The 21,591-nt window shown below is 31.2% G+C and overlaps 4 protein-coding genes across 5 annotated transcripts in view; all 4 read right to left on the reverse strand.

Annotated features, from left to right (window-relative positions):
* LOC119833883 (ubiquinone biosynthesis O-methyltransferase, mitochondrial-like) overlaps window positions 1-4,964 on the reverse strand; it is a 6,435-nt gene extending 1,471 nt beyond the window's left edge. The window contains exons 1-5 of one of the 2 annotated variants that reach the window (XM_038358099.1): window positions 4,820-4,964; window positions 4,503-4,617; window positions 4,197-4,331; window positions 3,334-3,604; window positions 2,679-2,837 (exon numbers count right to left, since the gene is read on the reverse strand). In XM_038358099.1, the coding sequence (XP_038214027.1) occupies window positions 2,722-2,837; window positions 3,334-3,604; window positions 4,197-4,331; window positions 4,503-4,617; window positions 4,820-4,950 (768 nt within the window). In that variant the 5' untranslated portion in view covers window positions 4,951-4,964 and the 3' untranslated portion in view covers window positions 2,679-2,721. Of the gene's footprint in view, window positions 1-2,678; window positions 2,838-3,333; window positions 3,605-4,196; window positions 4,332-4,502; window positions 4,618-4,819 lie in introns of those variants that run through there. The other variant, XM_038358100.1, reaches the window with a different exon arrangement.
* A 4,106-nt stretch (window positions 4,965-9,070) lies between these two features.
* LOC119834005 (ubiquinone biosynthesis O-methyltransferase, mitochondrial-like) lies at window positions 9,071-14,419 on the reverse strand. The gene is made up of 6 exons (XM_038358275.1): window positions 14,267-14,419; window positions 12,375-12,517; window positions 11,380-11,494; window positions 11,045-11,179; window positions 10,145-10,415; window positions 9,071-9,217 (listed from the first exon to the last, which is right to left on the reverse strand). Exons 2-6 carry the CDS (start codon window positions 12,497-12,499, stop codon window positions 9,099-9,101), a joined length of 765 nt encoding a protein of 254 aa, XP_038214203.1. The 5' UTR covers window positions 12,500-12,517; window positions 14,267-14,419; the 3' UTR covers window positions 9,071-9,098.
* A 614-nt stretch (window positions 14,420-15,033) lies between these two features.
* On the reverse strand, window positions 15,034-17,540 carry LOC119833849 (ubiquinone biosynthesis O-methyltransferase, mitochondrial-like). The gene is made up of 5 exons (XM_038358053.1): window positions 17,386-17,540; window positions 16,027-16,141; window positions 15,751-15,885; window positions 15,399-15,669; window positions 15,034-15,233 (listed from the first exon to the last, which is right to left on the reverse strand). Exons 1-5 carry the CDS (start codon window positions 17,511-17,513, stop codon window positions 15,118-15,120), a joined length of 765 nt encoding a protein of 254 aa, XP_038213981.1. The 5' UTR covers window positions 17,514-17,540; the 3' UTR covers window positions 15,034-15,117.
* A 2,624-nt stretch (window positions 17,541-20,164) lies between these two features.
* Window positions 20,165-21,591, reverse strand: part of LOC119834020 (ubiquinone biosynthesis O-methyltransferase, mitochondrial-like) — a 7,645-nt gene continuing 6,218 nt past the window's right edge. Inside the window, exon 7 of the mRNA XM_038358297.1 lies at window positions 20,165-20,337. Within this exon, the coding sequence (XP_038214225.1) occupies window positions 20,198-20,337 (140 nt within the window). The 3' untranslated portion in view covers window positions 20,165-20,197. The remainder of the gene's footprint in view (window positions 20,338-21,591) is intronic.

The raw sequence follows: 21,591 nt of genomic DNA on the forward strand, positions 1-21,591 counted from the left end.
TATCTCAATACTTACTGTTTTGTTGAAAATCGCGAAATGCCCTTTTTGTGACCTTTGACCCCGAGTAATTTTTTTCATATATCTATCCTATATAATAGTGTAATCAACGATCCTATACATTCAATACTACTACACTTATACTTATAATAATTAATGTAATCTTGGATGTCTAAACTGATCGGACTATTTAGTCTTAAAATATCACAATCAACGATTACATACCTTTTATGTTTTATTTAAACAATATAAAATATTTTTTGTAGATATATATTTTAAATACTAATTTCACAACACTAATAGCTTGAATTAAATAAAGAAAAATTTTATTTCGGATTTGATACAATGTATTTATAAAATTTAATAAAGCAAATTTGAAAGAAGTCACTGCTACGATCTACAGTAACAACTTAATAACTGCGACGAAGCGGAAAAACGATGCAGGAATTTATACTTATACGAAATAAATAAAAGATGTAGGCACTAGGCTTATATGTACATATATAAATATATAAATAGTTATCAAACCTGTGTTTCGTTGTTTACGGCTTATAAAACAAATGAGCATGTACCTATACCTAATTATGCATTAAATAAATACGGGTCAACGTGAAATTTGACCTTAGCAAAGCATAAATTTTCGATATTTTACGTCGTAATTAGTAAAAAAAAAAAAATATGGCATGAAAAAGTTTGCTTTTGTGTTCAGGAGACTGATTGAACGATATTTTTCGGAATCTTTGGTTTAAATTTTTAATTTATAATAAAAAAATTCAAATAAATATATTTATCATTTTTATTAAGTTTTATTATCAAATTAACAAAAAAGTGGAAATAATTTAAAAGTGCACATTTTTACTTTTTCTTTTATGTTCATAACTGCTTTCTCTCAATAAACCCCAAATATACCCGCCTATTATGTTTTCATTGTATTGACCTTGATAACGTTGTCCAAAATTCATGATGTCCTGATGAAAACGTTCTTCTTGCTCCTCTGAATACGCTCCCATGTTGTTCTTGAATTTATCCAAATGAGCATATAGCATGTGTACTTTTAATGACTTCCTATAACCCATGATCTTAAAATTTTTAAGCATAGCATAGCATATAGGTTAGTTTTCAGCAACATGTGGAGCCCATGGCTTGTCTTGATTCCGAACAGGATAGTTGAAATATGATTCGTTAGCTTCACAAAGAACTAAACGAAAAAATTAGTAAATTGACCACATATAAAACAAAATGCATTAGCATCATATTTACACTTTCGTGACGGCAAAAACTTTAGGACAAAAATGAAAAATTGTTTGCAGAGTCATATTATTTAATAATATAAGAGTTTTAGTTACGATCGTACTCGATGATTAATGAAGGTTTTTAGGAATTTATGGACTTAGCATTAATATTTATCATATTAAAATACATAAACAATATTTTTGTTTATTCAGCTTTTCGTCCGCGGCTCACTATATCGGTAGGGATTCATTAATTATTGCTAAAATTGTCGCGCATTTTGTGTTTGTATAATGTAGTAGCAGTTTATTTGATTGGTACTAATATTATATCTAATATTATCTCCCGAAAATTGGTCGGTTCATATTTGTTGGTTTGTGCGCGTGTCAAAAGCGAGTGTGCCATATTGTTTGTATTGACATATTTTATAAAAAAATTGGTGTACTCTAAACATTTAAAAAATCCCGTTGAATTCTACTAGTTTATTCCTTAACAATTTTACAATTTTAAGTTAAAAACCTATCTGGTAAGGTCGTAACATTTATTAAACTTCCGCCTTCATTGCAAATAAAAAATAAAACAAAAGATTTTGAGATAATTGTCGCACTTTGCGCTCCATTCACCGAACTCTAAAGTGTTATTTTTTAAGATAAATTTAGTTCAATAAGCCACACAAGACAAATAAATATCTACGACAGTCATGTTTATTTAAAATTAGCAAACAAAATCACTGGCTAAAAGGTTATAATTCTTTATTTAAGTAGTATACAATAAAGTTCGCATCTAGCTCTCTGTCTTAATATATATTGTGGAGATCTTTAAAATTGCGCAACGGTTCTTGATCCGGGATTCGAGAGGATGATTTGTAGTATATATATCATCATCGTCATCAATAGTCCATATTTTTTCCCACGCAGGCCCTCTATTAGGGATCAGGCATAATTCAAACTCTAGCTGTCGCCCGCAGCTTCGTCCACGCGGTCTTAATGAATTTTCATGGAACAAACTTTCATCCCCTATTTTATCCCCTTGGGGGTAGAATTTGTCAATATTCTTTCTTAGCGGATGCGGATCTATCTGCTCACCAAATTTCAGCCCAATCTGTCCAGTGGTTTGGGCTGTGCATTGATAGATCACTATGTCAGCCAGTGAGTGAGGTATATCTAGATTGTCAAAATCCCAGTAAATTGTTTTTATATGATTGACGTACATACAAACAGGCGAACAGAAAAAATGTACTAACAGACTAACTTCTTTTCGGGTCAATAATATGTATAAAGTATAGCAGTTACTCTTTTAAAAAAAATCCTTTAATATACAGAAATGGTCTTACTGTTTTATTAAATGTAGATAAAACATGCCTATTTCATTCGAGCAAAGCTCGGGCGGTTCGCTAGTATTATTCTAATTATAAAAAACAGCACTAGAAATAAAACATCTAAACTACTAAATAACAATGAAATTCGTTTAATTTTCTTTTCAGTTATTTATTTTTCAACAGAGCTTAGTAGCTTGTAAGGCATACCAAAGTGTATTGAAATACACCCATTGCCACATATCTATAATGGGGAAATAGAACAGTCCGTGTACATTGTTCACTTCACAATTGTCTGAAATAAAAATAATTTTACATCAGCATTTGCCCTTGATTGGAAAAGACTTAATTGTAGTAGATACTTGTAAAACGTCCAATATTATAAGTTAAAGATCTGATCTGAAGACTTCGTATTTCCTACCACTATGGATCTCTTTTTTCCAGCGCGCTATCCATTGGAATACTTTTGAAATGTTTGTTTGTTTCGCAGTTTGGCCGAATTTGTTATTGGTAAGTTGTAATACCTGTACACTAAAGGATCTAACTAATGAGGTTATGTTTTAAATAACAATATATAGTCTGTTGGAAATATTATTAATAAGGAATAGAGGATTATTTCTAGAGAAACAAGTATATATAATATAACGTTGTCACCATTGGTATTAACTATTTAGTTATCTGTGCTACTACCCAGTCTAATGGTTAAGTGCTTCGTTTCAATAATTGTTATTAGTTTTAATTTAACAGTAATTTTTCTTTATATTTTGTATTAATTATTTATAAGTACTTACTTTTTTCAAGTAACGCTTTAACCTCGTCAGGTTTCACAAATTTTTCATATTTGTGAATTCCTTTCGGTATCGCCTTGACAATATTTTCCGCTACAAATATCATCAGAAATTGTGTTAAACGTGTTCTATTTGGGGCAGTTATGAATATTTTCCCGCCTGGTTTCAACGTCTCTATACATTTTTTAAGAAACAACTCCACATTTGCCACGTGGTCGATTATTTCAGAGGCCACGACAGCGTCGTATTGGTTTTTAAATTCTTTGGCATGTTCCTGTAATAATAAAATGAGTCTAATATAATGTTATTTTAATTTGAATTTTTAAATTGTAATTTACATTGTTTCATTTCGAGTTATTGCCACAATGAAGAAGCACGCAGGCCATTACTGCTTTTGACTTCTAAATATAAAACTTAAAGCAAAATTAAGCTTACTAGAGTATTTATCATTAAATGCACTTTATTAAACTCATAACAGTAGCCAAACTATCCATAACTAATTGCACGAAAACCAGTAAATATTAAAATGACGAGTTTTAGAATTTCTCTGACCAAGGTTTATCCGTTTAAGATTCTTCCATCAGTATATAAACTGGGGGCCAAATCGTGAGGCGAGATACTTTTTACGGTTGCGTTTATGTTTTGTTTTTAATGTCGATTGAAGTATTAGTTTGTGGAGTCGACGGCTTGCGAGTCCTACATCCACGAAGTTGATCGTTTTGGTGGTTCATTTAAATGCATTTTCCCTCATGACATTAGATGACTCCTGCAATACACGGATTTTTGCCCTATATTGTAATCTACTAATTCTTAATATATATGGTGCCCTTCAATTGTTTTTGCTAATAATTTTTGTTGAAACGTACCTCAATACTACTGCAATAATAAATAGGTTTATTTTTAGCAACTTCTGGATCCACGTTGCTGTGTACTTTAGCTAGATCGATCAAAACTATGCTAGCATCGACGCCGGTCACCTCTGCACCCAATTTCGCCAAGGCCTGAACAATTATACAGTATATTTTAAACAATTGTGTGATTTTTAACAATTTTTACATGATAGGTACGGGTAGGTAAGGATTAAATAACACGTCAAATGGATCTTTGCTGTTAAATCAAATAATTACAGTAGATACATAATCAATCAATGATTAATTAAATTTTAAGTTTACCTCTGAAACTATACCGCCTCCACAACCTATATCTAGAATTTTCTTATTTATCAACGGTTTGGAAGAATTCCTCTTTTCTGATGAGACAATTAGTCCGTTTACAATGTAGGGTATTCTGTAAGACAAAAATTAGTGTACACTTAGAAAAAAAAATCAAAACATCTTAAAACATCGATAAGACCGATAATGGAATGTGTTATAGTAATCACCGACGACTGACAATATATTTTTATTATTATTAAAACATTTTATATTTCAATTGTAATATTCTTCACAAACAGCTTATTATTATATAATTTCAAAAGATATGTTCATACCTATGACTGTTAAAGCTATGTAAACCTTTAATAGAGCCGTGAGAATTCCACCAATCAGGCATTAACTTGCTGTGCCGATCGATTTCTCCTTTATCTACCGTTGTAATCGCATCATTTGAATTTGTTATCATTTTCTTTACCTAAAAATGCGCTGTAATTATAGTATGCATTAAATATGCACTTATAACACTTATATACTTAATCACTTATAACTCAAGAAAGATACTTTTCTGAATGGAGAAATCTTGCACAAATGGCTGCCGGGGATGGCGCCGTAGGTTATGTGTAGGTAGGTTGGTGTTCGACAGCGACCCCAAAAGAATATACCCCTAGGAGTCTTCATAAGACCCTTAGAAATCTTGAAATTTTAATCTGCCTGTCCGCCACGTAAAAACTAACTTATATTGATGATCTTCTTTTGAGAAATTTTAAAGAACAGAAAATGAATTGATTACAAGGTGAGATTTGAACCCCGACATTTTGCTAAGCCGTAGCAATGCCTAGTGATAAAATTTTTTTGTTCTTTAATTTCTTTTATTTATGACGCCTTTGATTGCTTTTAAACCAAAAATGAAACTTTTTAAAGAACTTAATTTAAATTTGACTGTTGAAATCTATGCACGCGTGAACGAAGTCCCGGCCACAGCTAGTGAGCAGGTAACAAAATAAGAACACGTTAATAATATAAATACCTTATGACACTGTTTTAACGTGGCATTACGATTTTTATAAAAAAGTAATTTGTCTATCTAAATGTTTTCGTGTATGGGTTTTAAAAAATATTTTTCGATGATTAATAACAAAAAATTGTTGCTAATGATAGGGAGGATATTATTATTGATGTTATAAAGTAAAGTATTTATAAATAAAGTATTTATTAATATAAAATATAATACTTGCAGTTTTTATATCTTTGATTATTGTACAGACACTACGCGCGCACACCGACAGTAGATTTATAATATTTTTCTTATTACAGATGATTCTTATATATCTTATATACCTAATGCAGAGTTTGTTTATTTCATTTCATATTGCATTGACTTGATTATATAATTGTTGTATAATGCCTATATCTCCCTCTCTCTAGGACTTTTCCCTTATAAGGATCAAGAAATTAAATGATAAACTATTCTAAGCGATGTATGAAGGCCGAAAGGATGTTTAATGTAGGAAATAAAAATCATACAGCTGATGTTAGACTAGCATCGCGCCCGGGGGTTCGTTCCCTGGGACTATAAAAATTTGTAGGTAGGTACTTCGTGGAAGAGACTGAAGACATTTTTTAATTCTCCAAAAAACTTATTTGGAAAACAGCTAAACATCATTTCTAAAGATAAATCCATAGTAGAGAAAAATTTCATGCAACAATGCAAATACAAGGTAGAGAAAAATTTCATGCAACAATGAGGAAGGAACTCATAATTACGAATACTAAATCTTATATATAAAATTCTCGTGTCACAATGTTAGTCTCTATACTCCTCCAAAACGGCTTGACCGATTCCTCTGAAATTTGGTAAGCATATTGGGTAACATCTATTTTTCATACCACTAAACGATAAGAGTAAGGCAAAACAGCGTTTGCCGGGTGCAGCTAGGGACTTATATATTTAACTATAGTAATAATAATAGTAGATTATTTTTCTCTCTCATACTCTAATCCGCTCAGTCAGCTTTTTTTCTATGTAATTATACATATTATTCATCCTCTTGAATCACTGTCACTATTGCTAATTTGCTACTTGATAATTGGTGAAACTCTGCCTATGCCGGTCCCAAGCCCAGATGAGAAAAGAGGAGCTGGCTACCATCTGCCCAGCTGTAAAATCCTCAACGCTGAGCGTCGGTGGTTGAACATACCATAAAACTGGGCTACGGTAATTCTGAAGAACTAAATACGCCTAAAATACTACCAGAAACAGATAGCCTGAGTTGGTATTTCAATCTACCTACAATATGGACTACTTCAAAGAAAAATTTTAAAAGGCAGGCAAATCTCACCACCAGGTGCATCGCCTGCTCTTTTGCTGGTAGTGGTATCAAAAAAAAACTACCATAGAAGATCGTGGGAACCCACTGTGAGTATAGCATACGAGGATCATTGTGGAAATAGAAAACACAGCCCTAGATAGATCACGACCCTCAGCAGTGAGGATTTCGACATAAGGTGAATAATTGGTAAACTATGCGTACAGATTACACTCTGGAAATAGTAATAATAATTATTTTAATACATATTTATGTGTTTTACCCACTCAGAACACGTTTTGCATTTCCATAAAAATTATACATGGCTCCACTGATTTATAGCATACAAGTGGATGTATGTTATTATTGCTAATTGAAGCTGCCATTTTAATTACGGAAGTAGTTAATTACAATGAGTAATACAACAAGTTTTCCTTAGATATTAGTCTATTATGTAGGATATATGCTACATGCATTTTTGCTATATTACAGCTTGCAGTAAGGAAAGAGGGGGGAGTAATTACTAATTATTGTTTGGTTAGTTAAAACAAAGAATTTCATGTGTGTACAGAATAAAATAATCCGGCTTAAGTTTGTTTTTTTTTTAGCTTTCATTTATGTTCACCTCTTTGTTTTTAGGTTTGTATTTAAGAGTCTCATTAGGCTCGTCTTTGTCTCACTTTAAACAAACAGATTTCGGTAAAATTTTGTAAAGAATCGGTGACAGCAATAATTTTATAGGTTTATCTCATCATTCTTATAAGTATAAGTGTAAGTGTAAATATAAGTGTAAGTATAAGTGTAAGTGTAAGTATAAGTGTAAGTATAAGTATAAGTGTAAGTATAAGTATAAGAGCAAGTAAGATAATTTAATGGTCATTAAAAGAGTCTTTTAATTATACTAGACGCTCGGTCCAGTTCCGCTTTATCCCAAAGGAGCATTTAATCGAGATAAAAATTATCTTTTCAGCTAAGTAAGCTCATACTCTATCCAGACATATTGGTATGCACCAAATAACATCACAATCCATTCAGTAGTTTCAGTGAAGAATGGATAAACAATCAAACAAACAAACTTTCACATTGAAATATTAGTATAAGTGTGATATCATTCAAATAACCACATATTTACTTTAAACATCCTCACTTCTTCAAAAAGCGCTAATACCTGCATGAAGATTATGTAATTTGTATGGTGTATACCTTAAAATTATCAACAGTAAGGATTGAAAAAAGGAATTGACTGGGAAGGGTGAGGAAAAGGAAACGGGCCTCCGCGGCTTTGACCGCGTTTTCAAATGAAAAAAAATTCTCTGAGAATCAGATGTACCATTGCGGAATTCCAAAAATTATATTTTATACTATATTTATTAAATCTATTACTACGTGAATAAAAAACAAACACACTTTCGCTTAAGTATATTACTGATAAATATAAAAAACAATTTTTTTAAATCAAACTTGAATAAATAAATAAATCATAACAATACATTTTTATCATCATAATTTTAAAGTCATCTGAAATACATTTCAGCAGTCATGGACCGGGAGAGGATAACACAAAAAACTTGGTGATTTGTACCCGTCTCGTGATTCTTCAGAGAAATTTCCTCTAATTACGTTATGTCAAAAAGGAAAATACGGCCCAACCGTATTTAAAATAATAAAATTTAAAACAAACAACAGAAGCAAATCAGCATGCTATACTTTTCCGATGTTTGTCGTTGGTTCCAAACGGCTGCCATACCGCTTGTAAATACATCGTTTAAAAATTGATAATATTATCAATTCGCCCCCTAAATGAAATATCATTCACAAACTTCAACTAAAAGTAAACCTTTTAACACAAACTCCACAACCTAACTTGATTCTCCGTTCCCATTACCGTACCTACCTCCACATCCTAACTTGATTTTCCTTTTCCTTCACCCTACACCGTCCTTATAAAATTTAAATAAAACAATGTAACGATAAAAACGTTATTAAAAAAAAACCTTAAATTTCAATATGTTTCGATATTCCTTAATCTTAATTTGATTTTAAAAGGCCTAGTAAATCGGTATCTATCAAATAGATTATCATTACATATTTTTGACGTAAATACAACTTTATATAAAACGAGATTGACAAGGATGAATATAAAATATTGTAGAATATTTTTTTAACAGATACAAAACATTAATAATAAAATTGCTTATAAAAAGGTATTATTTACAGGACAATGTATATTTTGTATTGCCATGAACAATTTGTTTCAAAAGCAAATAATTCATGAAGTACGATACAATAGTTTTTATTTCAAACATTCCTATGTACTCAGCTTAGTTGCTACAAGAGCATACCATAAAAATTGAAAATATGACCACCACCAATTTTCTGTGATCGGGTTGAAAAGTAACCCGTACACTTCATTTACTTCACAGTTATCTGAAAAAAAAACAGCATTTTAACTACGTCAGTATAAGTAAATGTAATTAGTCATCAATTTTCTTATGAAAGACTTGAAGGTGCTTTCTGTCCACGGCTACGCACGCATAATCAATAGAAATCATCATAGGAAGGAGATGTTTCATCGCTGTAAAATACTTTTAACTATTCGACTAACTAAACTTTAAGTTTCCTTCCATGTACAATCTTGTTAAAGAGTTAAGAAAATAAAATAAATAAATAAACTAACGCCTAACAAAACAACTATTTATGTCATCTAGCCTCTCAAGACATAAAAATAACTATTTAAATTTTACCATATACAAAGGATAAACTAAGGACAGAACTAAGGAAGAAGAATGCATAGGTAATATTGGTACTAGTACTAGTATAGTATTATGTAATCTGTGGTATCACAAGTCCCTCAATATGGGTATCAAATGAAAGGGCTATGAAAAATACAATACACTTTGTCAAATATTAAATTCAAGATGATGAAAAAAGGTCGGTGGTCTTTTAATTTTTGTTTTTATTATTTACTTTATTTTTACATAAACATACTTAAATATATAAACATGATACATATTATCTACATGACAATATGTAATTGCAGTGATGGATTATAGTCAGAACCCTGGATATAAATCGAACAGTTGGGTTTGTGAGACAAGACGATCGTGCTAGAAATAATATTTTTCAATCAATCCTCACATTATTCATATCACCTCTAAATAGTGATGAATAATATAATGAGAAAAGTTTAATGATATGTGACATCTGCATACCCAACTTGGTCAGCGTGGTGAACAATAGCTTGAAACTGTGATTATCTCATAGGAGACCAATGTCTCCGCAGAGGGATATACATTATATCTGCTAAGGTGACTATGATGATGAAAAGTCAGTAATTTTTATATCTGTACTTACATTTATGCAAGATTTCAGTAACTTCTTTGGGGCTTTTGAACTTTTCATATTTATGAAGTCCTTTGGGTATTAATTTCAAAATGTTCTCCGCCACAAATATACCGAAAAATCTCGATAACTGTGTTTTATTCGGTGTTGTTATAAATATTTTTCCACCTGGTTTAAGTGTTTGCACACAAGAGTCTAGAAATAGATCGACATTGGCCACGTGATCTACAATTTCAGAAGCCACAACTGCATCGTAATAATTTACAAATGTTTGGGCATGCTCCTGTAATTAAAAATAAATATAAGTGAGATAAAGCACAAAAAATGTTTTTAAATCGCTTGTTTCATGACTGCTTTTAATGTCGGAGTCGAGCACGCTTCGTAACAAATTGGGCCAGCTCGTACCGGTCAAGGTACCGCATCCCTCCAGAAGATCGGCGTGAAGTAGTAACGTGCTATGTGTTTTGTTCAGTGACTTAGAGAGCCGGAGGCCTATATAGTTATCCTTACCCTTCCCAGTTCATTTCTTTATTCCCGTCATCAATTCTAAGAGGACGGGGATTTGCAAATTTATTTAGATGTATCTTAAAGATTAACATTGCCTTCGCCAAAAAGAAAATAAGTGCCATTCTTCCTTATTTCTTTTGTTGAATTCCAGCATCAAAGACAAGGCAACTAATCATGATATCTCCTATCACTATTTGTGAACTATCTGCTGCTGAAACTTTTCGATACAAATAGGTGTGTACTTAAAGGAATAGGTTTGTCCACATACTGACATTAATCCTGAGAAAATAAAAATAGTTTCGCTGTTCTTTTATCGCTCGAAATCTGTTAAATGTTAGGATAAAATTGATATTAATTAGAATTTCTTTTTACATTCTATCTATTTTGTTGATGCTTTAGATTTACCTCGATACTTGTGCATTGATACGTTGGTTGATTATATTGAAGATCAGCATTAGAAGCGCTATGCTTCTTCGCCATCTCGATGAGGGTACTGCTTGCGTCAACTCCCGTGACCTGTGCTCCTAATTTTGCCAATGCCTGGAAATTAGGATTATTTTTGTATTTAACAAATTAAGTACCGAATTAAACATTTAGTGTATTTTTTAAAACAAATTTTATTTCATGTCATTTATTAACTCAATCCCATTAAGACAAAAAAAAATGTATTGTTTAAAGTTGTTTTCCACAAAAACGTGTGAAGTGTAAAATATAATTAAAATGATAATAAAAGCGATCACCTCCGAAACGATACCACCTCCGCAGCCGACATCTAAAATTTTTTTGTTCTCTAATGGTTTTGAAGAGTTCCTTTTTTCATCTGTTAGGACAACATTGTTGACTATATAGGGGATCCTGCAAAGAAAATAAATTAAAATTAAGCACAATAGTGTGCAGGAAATGTTATTGGATTTGGACGTAAAATATAAAAAAATATGCAGCTAGGTTTTGATCACAGATAACATAATACTAGGTTTTGATTATTTTTTAATGTTGTGATAATTCAGTTTAAAGATTATGTAAAAAAACAGTGGAACAATTTTATTTTTCTGCAGGAGAAATAAAAGATTTGATAATAACACCATTATTTGTTTATCTGTGATAGTAAGTCATATTTTTTAAATTGAGAAAAGAAAATTTTAATAAAATATATCCTTAAAAATCGTTAGGTATGTCTACAATATTTTTATCGGCAATAGTGTGAACCTACCAATGTTCCGCATGCATAAATAAAATGTTTAAATATGCTTATTAATGCCTCTGTCCGCCAGGTTACTATAATATACTTTTAAATAAGTAAAATTTCAGGCAATTCCGATCAACTTATTTTTGAAGAAAATTTACGCAGATCATTTATGGGTTAGTTATTAGGACAATTCAAAATTGTTCGATCGTATTTAAAAATGTATTGACCAATAGGATGCTATGTTCAACATTAGGAGTCATAGGCTATATTACTGTAGGTTTCTGCCTATTCCTATGTAGTTATATAATTTACTAGTAGTATAGCACTCAGGTGATCGCTGTCGTCACTCGTTCATATATACATCGTATATACCTGTGAAAGAATTTTGGTGTTCCGGAGATGAGCGAATTCAAATGAACAACCAAATTCTTCAGACTAAATTATTAGCATAGAAATGATTACCGGATTACCCTGTTTATTGCCGGTGCCAAGGCCTGAAATGTATAACGGAAATAAGTGATGATTTTAATCTAATAAGTAGATACGCACCTTAAGTCGTTGAAGGTGTGTAAACCCCTCAGAGAGCCCTTTTTACTCCACCAATCACTCAATTTGCTGTGCCTCTCAATGTCTGCTTTATCCACAGTTGTTAGGACGGAACTCGAATGTGCCATTGTTAATTGCCAGTTAATCTTAAAACAATTTTATTCGATAACTTTTAATGGGGCAGATAATATACATCTGTTTCACTGGTCGATTTCTTTATGGACAAGTAGGTAGTGATCAGCCTTCTGTCTTGCTAGACAGAGACATTTTCTTTTGTGCATCCCCACCGGGAATCGAGCCTTGAACCCCTCGGTTCTACTATCAAGCGTACCACTAACTCAACTCAACTCTTTCATATTATATTGATATAATTAGTATAACCAAACGTATAACATAAAACTTATGAGAAAATAAAACTGGAGGCTACCGACCATAACAAAATTACTGTCCATAGGCTTAGTGTATATTTCATGAGAAAACATACGAAAAAATGGACAATGGAAAAAACTGGTTTGTAGCTAATTACTATGTATGATTTCCCAGCTCGATTTCCGCTCGATCGTTCTTAAAAGATGGAGAGATAATGAACATTCACAGGTTCCCCATTTCATATAGTTGGCGCAAAGCTTGAATGTGTAATTGCATTGTTTTATACTCAATATGGTGCTTTTGCATAGTAAAAATTTTAACGCATGTTCTAAAGTATCGATTACGTATTATTTTTGTAGTGGTAACTGTAACGGTTAGATATCTCTATGAGCATTGTCTACTGCGTAGTAAGCACTAATAATTTTTTTAGCAACTTCTATGATTAATGTAAGATGAAAAAAAATATATATATATGCATTACAAACACACATGAAAAAGACACAATTTGTATAAAAGGCCTCTTCGTTTTCTGTCTGCGACGATCTCTACCAGGCAACCTTTGCCACCACTTTGTTTATTAAATTTTATTCCTTAAGAATAATTTTAAAACATACACCTATTTGTTGTAGGTTTATTTAATCTGCTAGGACAAAGAAATCGCCTGTAAGTGATAAGGCCGCTCATTATATTTTTTATTGTTGTATACTAAGTTTGACGTTTTTAGCACGATAAAGTTGTTTTTTTTCATTCATTTCATAAGCGACCAAGATTTTTGGTATTTTCGCTACACACTGATACCAAACGCCATCTTCTTGTATTGATAGAAACAGATGGGTAGGTACGTATTTTATACTCAAATAAAAATATAAAATAAAATTATATATAAATTGATATATGGCCATTAGTGGCTTAATATTCGTATTTAAAGTACAGATTAACTAATTTATCAACGAATATTTTAGCTCCTCAAATAAAAAGACCCTTTCTACTAATATTATAAATGCGAAATTATGTCCATCTATCTGACTTGGATAACATTTTGTACAAAGATTATTTTATATTAAGATTATTTATTTATATTAAGATTATTTGAGGCATGAGAAAGGATATTTTGAGATATTTTACCCCGGAGATACCATAGAAACGAAAACTATAACTTCTCTTGAATTCGAGGGCGAAGCCGCGGATTAAAAGCTAGCTAGTTGAAATCAAAATAAACGAAGACCGAATGGTCTAACTTTGTATGAACAGTTGTTCCTATCAGTAATTAAATTTGAAAAATAAATATATGTGAGCTGTTTGAATATTATTAAGAAAGAAATGGCTCTATTTCCAAGGATAACAAATTATAGTAATTTGAAGAAATGTGATATAATTGTATGTTGTAAGTCAAAAATAATTGATTGTATTAAAATAATCTCATTTCATATTAGGAAAGTAGGATATTAGCTCATATTATGTATAGACTATCGTATTAGGCTCTACTAATTATTATAAAATTAAAAAAAAAAACTATTAATACTCACATAAAAGTCGAAGTCAACGCGTCCACTTTGCAGCTGGTGATTAAGAAGAATGTAACGGTTAACAGTTCTAGTTACTATAAGAATTATGTATAAATTTACACCTTATGTGAAAAAAACGTTTTGAATTTAAAATAGTGTGAGTTGTCTTTGAATATAATTGTACCTACCACTGAATTCTATTGTTTATTATGCGCAATGATATAATACGTAAATGAGTAATCAAAACAAAGTAGTCTTTTAATTAAATTGTATTCAAATTTATGTACATGTGCCGACAAGAACTGCAAGTACGGTCAAATGGAAATTTCTAAAAATCTTACATGTCCATTTGGAACTACTTATTTATTAATCTAGGTTATTAGCGATTTGCCGACTCAGTAAAATATGTATCACTAGTACCTTAAACCACTAAACAAATTTCTACGTGGTTTTCCGATATTGCGAACTGATCCGAATATTTATTAGATTGCTTAGGTACTGATTCTAGGTCATATTTAAATGGTAATTTATAATTAATGCGCATTTAAATATTTGTGGTATAAAGTCTATTTTATAAAAATTTCTACTTTGATTTTATATAAATGCAAGTTTTATTTCTGAGGTACATTTAACTTCAAGTAAGTGATAATTATGATTTTACATTTTTCAAAATTTAAAATTTACGGCTAAATGCATCATAGTCATTGATCTGGTTTATCTTATTTATCATTTGTCATTAAGTGACATAATAATACTAACGATAGATAATAAAAAAAAAAACACCTAAATTATAAAAAACAAGTTTAATAGTTCAAACGATAGGAGAATATGAGGTTAAGGTCGTTTAAAAAACCAAAACAAAACATGACATATCAACACAGTTTTGTCGCCTCCAGAGCATACCATAGAGTTTGAAAGTATGACCAAAACCAATTATCAGTTATAGGGTTATAGAACAATCCATGAACGCTATTCACTTGACAATTATCTAGAAAAAGAAAGAAAAAGTAGGTATAAATTATGTGTTATATTAACTATTTGGTGAAATTTAAAATCATATCCAGCACATACATTTTTTTATTTTAACGATATGATAGTTTATCTTTAATATTTACAACTAGTAATGAAGGCTCACTTGTATATTAGTTCTTACTTTTTTGCAGTAGTGCAGAAACCTCTTTCGGTGATTTAAATTTGTCATACGTATGTATTCCTTTCGGTATTATGTTTAAGACGTTTTCGGCCACAAATATAACTAAAAATTGTGACAGCCTCGTTTTATTTGGTGTAGTTATAAATATTTTCCCACCAGGCTTTAGTGTTTCCACACACTGTTTCAAAAACAACTCCACATTGGCCACGTGATCTATGATTTCTGAAGCTACTACTGCGTCGTAATAATTGGCAAATTTATGGGCATGTTCCTACAATGTAATACAATAAACATAAATTTAAAGACATTGATGAAGTTGATTATTTTTAGCAAATTTTGACATATATCCCACCTCAATGCTAGCGCAATAATATGTTGGTTTATTTTTTGCAACTTCTGGATCCACATTGCTATGTTCTTTCGCTAAATCAATCAAAGTACTGCTAGCATCAACGCCGGTGACGATTGCTCCTAGTTTAGCCAAAGACTAGAAAAAAAACGAGCATAAAACACATAAAATCAGCTAGATACCTATATATATGTATATCAAAGTCCCTTTAATTACACTTACAAAAAAATTATGTATACAGATGGTGCCGGGGAATTTATAAAAAGATAAATAACTCACCTCTGAGAGAAGACCCCCTCCGCATCCTATATCTAATATTAATTTGTTGGCTAACGGTTGTTGACTTTTAACTTTATCCGATTCAAGTACGAGACTGTTTGCTATATACGGTACTCTGGAAAAAGGTAATTAGGTATTTTAGTCGGAAATATTCTAAAATCGCGTATTGATTCCATTAAGGGACCGCAGTATATCAATTTACATGTTATTCTGTTACGATGTCAGGCGGAGAAAAGGAGTCTCTTTGGAGCTGGTAACTTTATAAATTGTTAATCATTTTAAATGAAAAGCTCACGCCTGAGATGTGAATATTTAATGGTATTATTATAAAAATATCCATGACAATCAATTGAATGTAACAAACAGCATAATATTATGATAGCATTAATTGTAGGGTGGGCATTTAAATTTTAAATTATGTTGATCTATGTAAAATTATCAATAAGTATTAAACTTTTTTTTTCGAAGATTGTGTTATTTTCCTACCTCTTATATGTTACAAATTGATATAATATGTAGCAAAATAAATGAATGAAGTCGGTGGAATAGTGTTTAGACTTTAGAGTTTTAAGCATTGGGATCCACCTATTGATAATATTGTAAATAAGTCATTCAGTTTCTGGTACATAGAAAACTTAATAATAAAAGGCGATTTTCATTGTAAAATCGTGTTTTGTACGTACTACAATAATTTTACTACCGAATAAATGTTTTATGATAATGCTGCCACATAACCGAAGACTTCGCTTAAATTTTTTTACGATACCACTCGCAATCGTTTAGAATTTATTATTATTTGACTTCGTGGTGAAAATTGTGTTCAAGAATTTATGTTCGGCAGTCCAAAAATATCGGTAATCTTAATTATCGGGTTTACGTGAGCGTATTTAGATATGTATTACTTTCTAAACTATTAAATAATCTAAAAATCCAATGAGCTATTATTATTTAGAAATTTTTGAAAGAATAGAAAAAATTTGATCACGAGGCAGGAGTCAAATTTTTTCTATTCTTTCAAAAATTTCTAATTTATAAAGCATTTCAATGCTATAAAACTAAAAATTAAACTATTATTATTTATTTTATTAAGTTGTAAGTGCTTGTATATTGTGTCTTGACATAAAGCGGAATAAATTGATGATGGAATTTTGAAAATCTATACTAATGATATAAAGCTGAGGAGTTTGTTTAGACGCGTTAATCTTTTTAGCTGTTACATCGGTATCTGATTTTCCATTTCTATTCCATTCCATTTCAATACTATATGATTGTATATGTACTTCAAGCCAGGCCGGGGCAGACCGTTAGTCTATTATGTAAGGTGCACTAAGCCTAGTAAAATCTAGTATTATTAATTACCTGATTTCATTCAAGCTATGTAGCGCTTGAATAACACCGTTCCTCGACCACCAATCCCCTGTTAATTTGCTATGTCTTTCTATTTCTCCTTTATCGACAGTAGTTTGATTGCTATCAGGCTTCGACATTTTTTTTGCAGATAGAACTATCTGGAAAATATTGCATTGCAAATAAAATTGTGACAAATTAAATAAAAACAATGAATAATGAAAGACTTATCTACTTTAGCGAGCGTATAGATATATTCTATCTATACGCTATATTCTATCTATTATTAAAAGTATCTCTTCCCTTTTAATAAGCTTTCAAACTGTCGTTAATCCTCTCTTTGCGAGATATTTAACAAATGATTAATGTCGATTCGTTCCTAGACACACAAATATTACATACTTACGCTTAGTTTCTTTTCTTGTACTAATATATTGTTTTACCCACATTTTACAGTAACTTTTTTTGCTATGCAAAGACAACGACCATAGACGACTAAGTTGCATTTACCTAATGTCTTTATTAAGATCTAATGATAAAAGTTTATTAACCTGTATCTGTTTGTGCTTTAAGTTGAAATTAATGAGGTATTTAAAAACACATTTTCTAATATGTAGGTATATATTTCCTTTATGAAACATTTTTGTTATAAATATAATTAATTAATAAAAAAATAAATAAAAAATTATAATCCAGATTTACAATCAATGCTTATTTTATCCAATAAATAAAACGTATAAACAATAATTCAGTACAATTTAGTCCATTCGAAAAACTGTAAGCTTCTTTTGGTAAAAGAATATTTAAAATATTTCCACCTACAACGTCGCAAACTCAGTATTTCGCAAATAATCTCTTGATAATTTATTTTTATTTACTATTACAGAAAACAAAAGTTTACACTTGTTTATAATATATTTCGCGATGTAAAACCTTATAAAGTTCTTTAGTAGTTATTTAGTAGAAACCTATAGGTTGACAAAATACAAGAAACGTACAATATTAATTTTGTATCAAGGCAAATTATAATTTAAGACACTTGTATAATGTATAGTTCAATTAGCACAATGTAGAAATAATACACCTACCTCGTATAACTTAGGTACCACTCACCAATACAAGTAGGTAAGTAGATACTGGTGTTTAGTGTCATTATTTCCTTTATCACTCCTCAAACAAAACCTAGCCTGTCCTATCAGAAATCCATTAAACTTTTACCGTTTAATTATTTGCATTAGACAAAGAAAGTACCTAATTAGTTTTAGGGGTCCGTATTCTTTGAAACTTAAGTGAAATATATAGAAGTATACTAGCTAACCTGGGAAACGCTGATCTGCCTTTCTTTTATCATTTGGGTAAATAGGGGACAAATAGATGTTGGCCGATTCTCAGACATACCCAATTTGCACACAAAATTTCAAAAGAATGGGCTACGGTCGTTTCCGAGGAGTTCGGTTACGGAATTTTTATTTATAATATAGGTAGCTACTTATATATATATCAGATTAATTTATATGAGTAAAATTTATACTTTAGAGCAATAGTAGTTTTCGTCATTCATTCACGTTAGTCCCGCGTAAAACCTGATCGTGGAAATAACGGAAGTAGGATGTTATTGTTACCCTTCAACTATTTCTGACTTCTAGTGAAGAACCTCATCTATAACTGTTTAGAAATTTCAGATAAAAGCCATTAGAAAGTTAGACGAACAGAGAAATCTTGTATTAGTGTGTTGTTAAAGCCTATAAAAACAGACAGGTATCTATTTAGTTATTTGCTACTGGTATAATAAATACGTAAGCAGTTAGCGTAGACATAGTACAATTATTACAGGCATAGTACTTACCTACCTGACATGTAAAAACATTTAAAATTAAACTTTCTTTTCGTAATCTCTTAGATATCCTATTTGTAATGAATTTATAACATTTGTTGCTTTATTAGATAATGGTGGACCCACAGTGGTCGAGATCACGTGTCACTATGGCTATGTATGATCGAGAGTCAACCTTATATAAATTTTCTAATGTTGCAATCTTATTTCTAGGTACATGTGTTTTACACATTTGAGTGTCAAATATGTTATTGTATGTGTATAATGAATACAGTAAGGATGAATCGGTCCTCAGTGCGATCGGGAGTTCAAGAAACGTGAGAAGGGTCTCGCATGGCGATATAAGAAATATGTCTTGTAGAACTTTATTTAATCACAGACCGTCGATTGTGTGATGCAGTTATGATGTTTCTTTACACTAATTTAAACTGGCTACTGATTACTTTATATCAAACTAATTTTATTATATTACACACGCAAACAAAACTATCAAAATATTTGGTTGTAAAAACTAGGTTCTAGATCTGCTTTGTTGCTGGTTTCCCTGAAGCCAAGGAGACTTTTAAGTGGCAAGCCGTATTTCAAACCCAGAATTGGTTCAATGGGTCAGTGCCATACAATTGCCAAAATATATATGTTACAATGTACCACATACCCCATGTTTTTTTGCTTTTGCTGATAATAGATTGTATTTTTTAGCATTCTCCTTCCAATTCTTCAATATATAGAAATTCTTGATAAGTTTTTTTTTGTTTCAAACGATATAAATACGAACAATAGTTGATTGTACAACAAAAAAAAAAAACTAAATCTCAAAACATATTTTAAGTAATTAACCTTTTGATTTCAATAAAACCTTTACTTCTTGATTTCAGTAAAGACACCAAAGCGACCAAATGACGCCTTATTTTATTAGTTCGGCAAAAGAGAACAGGGTTTTGAAGTGAAATAAATACATATTAATAAGCGTTTTTAATAACACAGTTATTCTTATGATAGAGAAGATTCCACATTAGGATGCAGCTTGCTCGCTTGTAGCGCGAAGCACAGAGTGTGCGAATTCACCCAGGTCCACTTGTTGGTAAATGGGTTGTAAGTGATCCCCTGTACTACTTCTACATGACAATTATCTGAAACAAACATTTACAGTATATAGACAGAGTCCGGGAATAAATAATTTTTATACGTGGGAGTCGAGCACGCTTCGGCACGAATTGGGCCAGCTCACACCGGGGAAGTACCACACCCCCACAAAAGACCGCGTGAAATAGTAGCATACTACTATGTTTCATACGGTGAATAGCGAAATTTTAATGTGGATATGCGGGCTCGATTTTTTGTATATATTTTTGTAAGAGCATCTTGGCATATTGAACCGTGTGAAGTAAGCCTATAAAAGGGTACCTAGCTACTGTAAACTGATAAGAAGTTTCCTTTACTGACCTTCGCCTTCATTACCAGACCCCTAATGGCCGACACACAATCCATTTAGATACAAAGTTCTTATCATTACAAATTAATCAAGCCACAAGGTAACTGCTGTTCGAGTTCCCTTGTCAGTGTTTTGTCTCCATCGTAAGATCGAGTCTAGACTTTCGTTAAGTTTAGAGCTTTAAAATACCAAATATAAAAATTAAAAAATGCAAAAAAATGAAATTATGTCGCTTATCATCTGACCTTTGGAATACATCTCCTTTTCAACAAAAAAGAAAATTAAAATCCGTTCATATACGATGAAGTTATCTGCGAACAAACATAGAATGCGGTCGAACAGTCCATGGAGTTATCTCCAACTTTTTCGGAAGTCGGGTAAAAAGTAATATGATAGAAAAACACGCTATCGTAAAATTTGAATATAAAGTGAAATGTTCTGTAATTGACTATTTTTATGTTAATGGTACAAAAAAGGAAATTAGATTTTTTACACAATATTTGAGTAAGGTTAGAAGTAAAAATATTACAGTTTTAATACATAATTTTTTAATGGTACGAAATACGTGATAAAGTTTTTTATTTTTTATTATCATGCTTTACCGTCACACCCGTTGGAGTGATGTGGAAGAAAATATTTGACATATAAGCAACACACCAAAACAATCGAAATTACTTTTAAAAATTATAATGTATAATTCCTGCCATATGTGTATGTTATGTAAAAATATTTTATGTAGAAGCAAACACAGCAGCATTCGCATGCTATTACTAAGTTCTATCTTTTCTAACCTTTCCATATCCATTTATTCCTCGGAAGTATTCTCGACTCCCAACCTTAACTATCGTGTACAAGGCCTTGAACTGTATTTTATATTGTAACTAAGAGTCTGTCGGTTGTGACCATTTAACATCATATAACTCACTAGCCCTTTCATTGAATTAAAAAAAAA

The sequence above is a fragment of the Zerene cesonia genome, chromosome 18 (genome assembly GCF_012273895.1).
Source record: "Zerene cesonia ecotype Mississippi chromosome 18, Zerene_cesonia_1.1, whole genome shotgun sequence".
Classification (NCBI taxonomy): Eukaryota; Metazoa; Arthropoda; class Insecta; order Lepidoptera; family Pieridae; genus Zerene; species Zerene cesonia.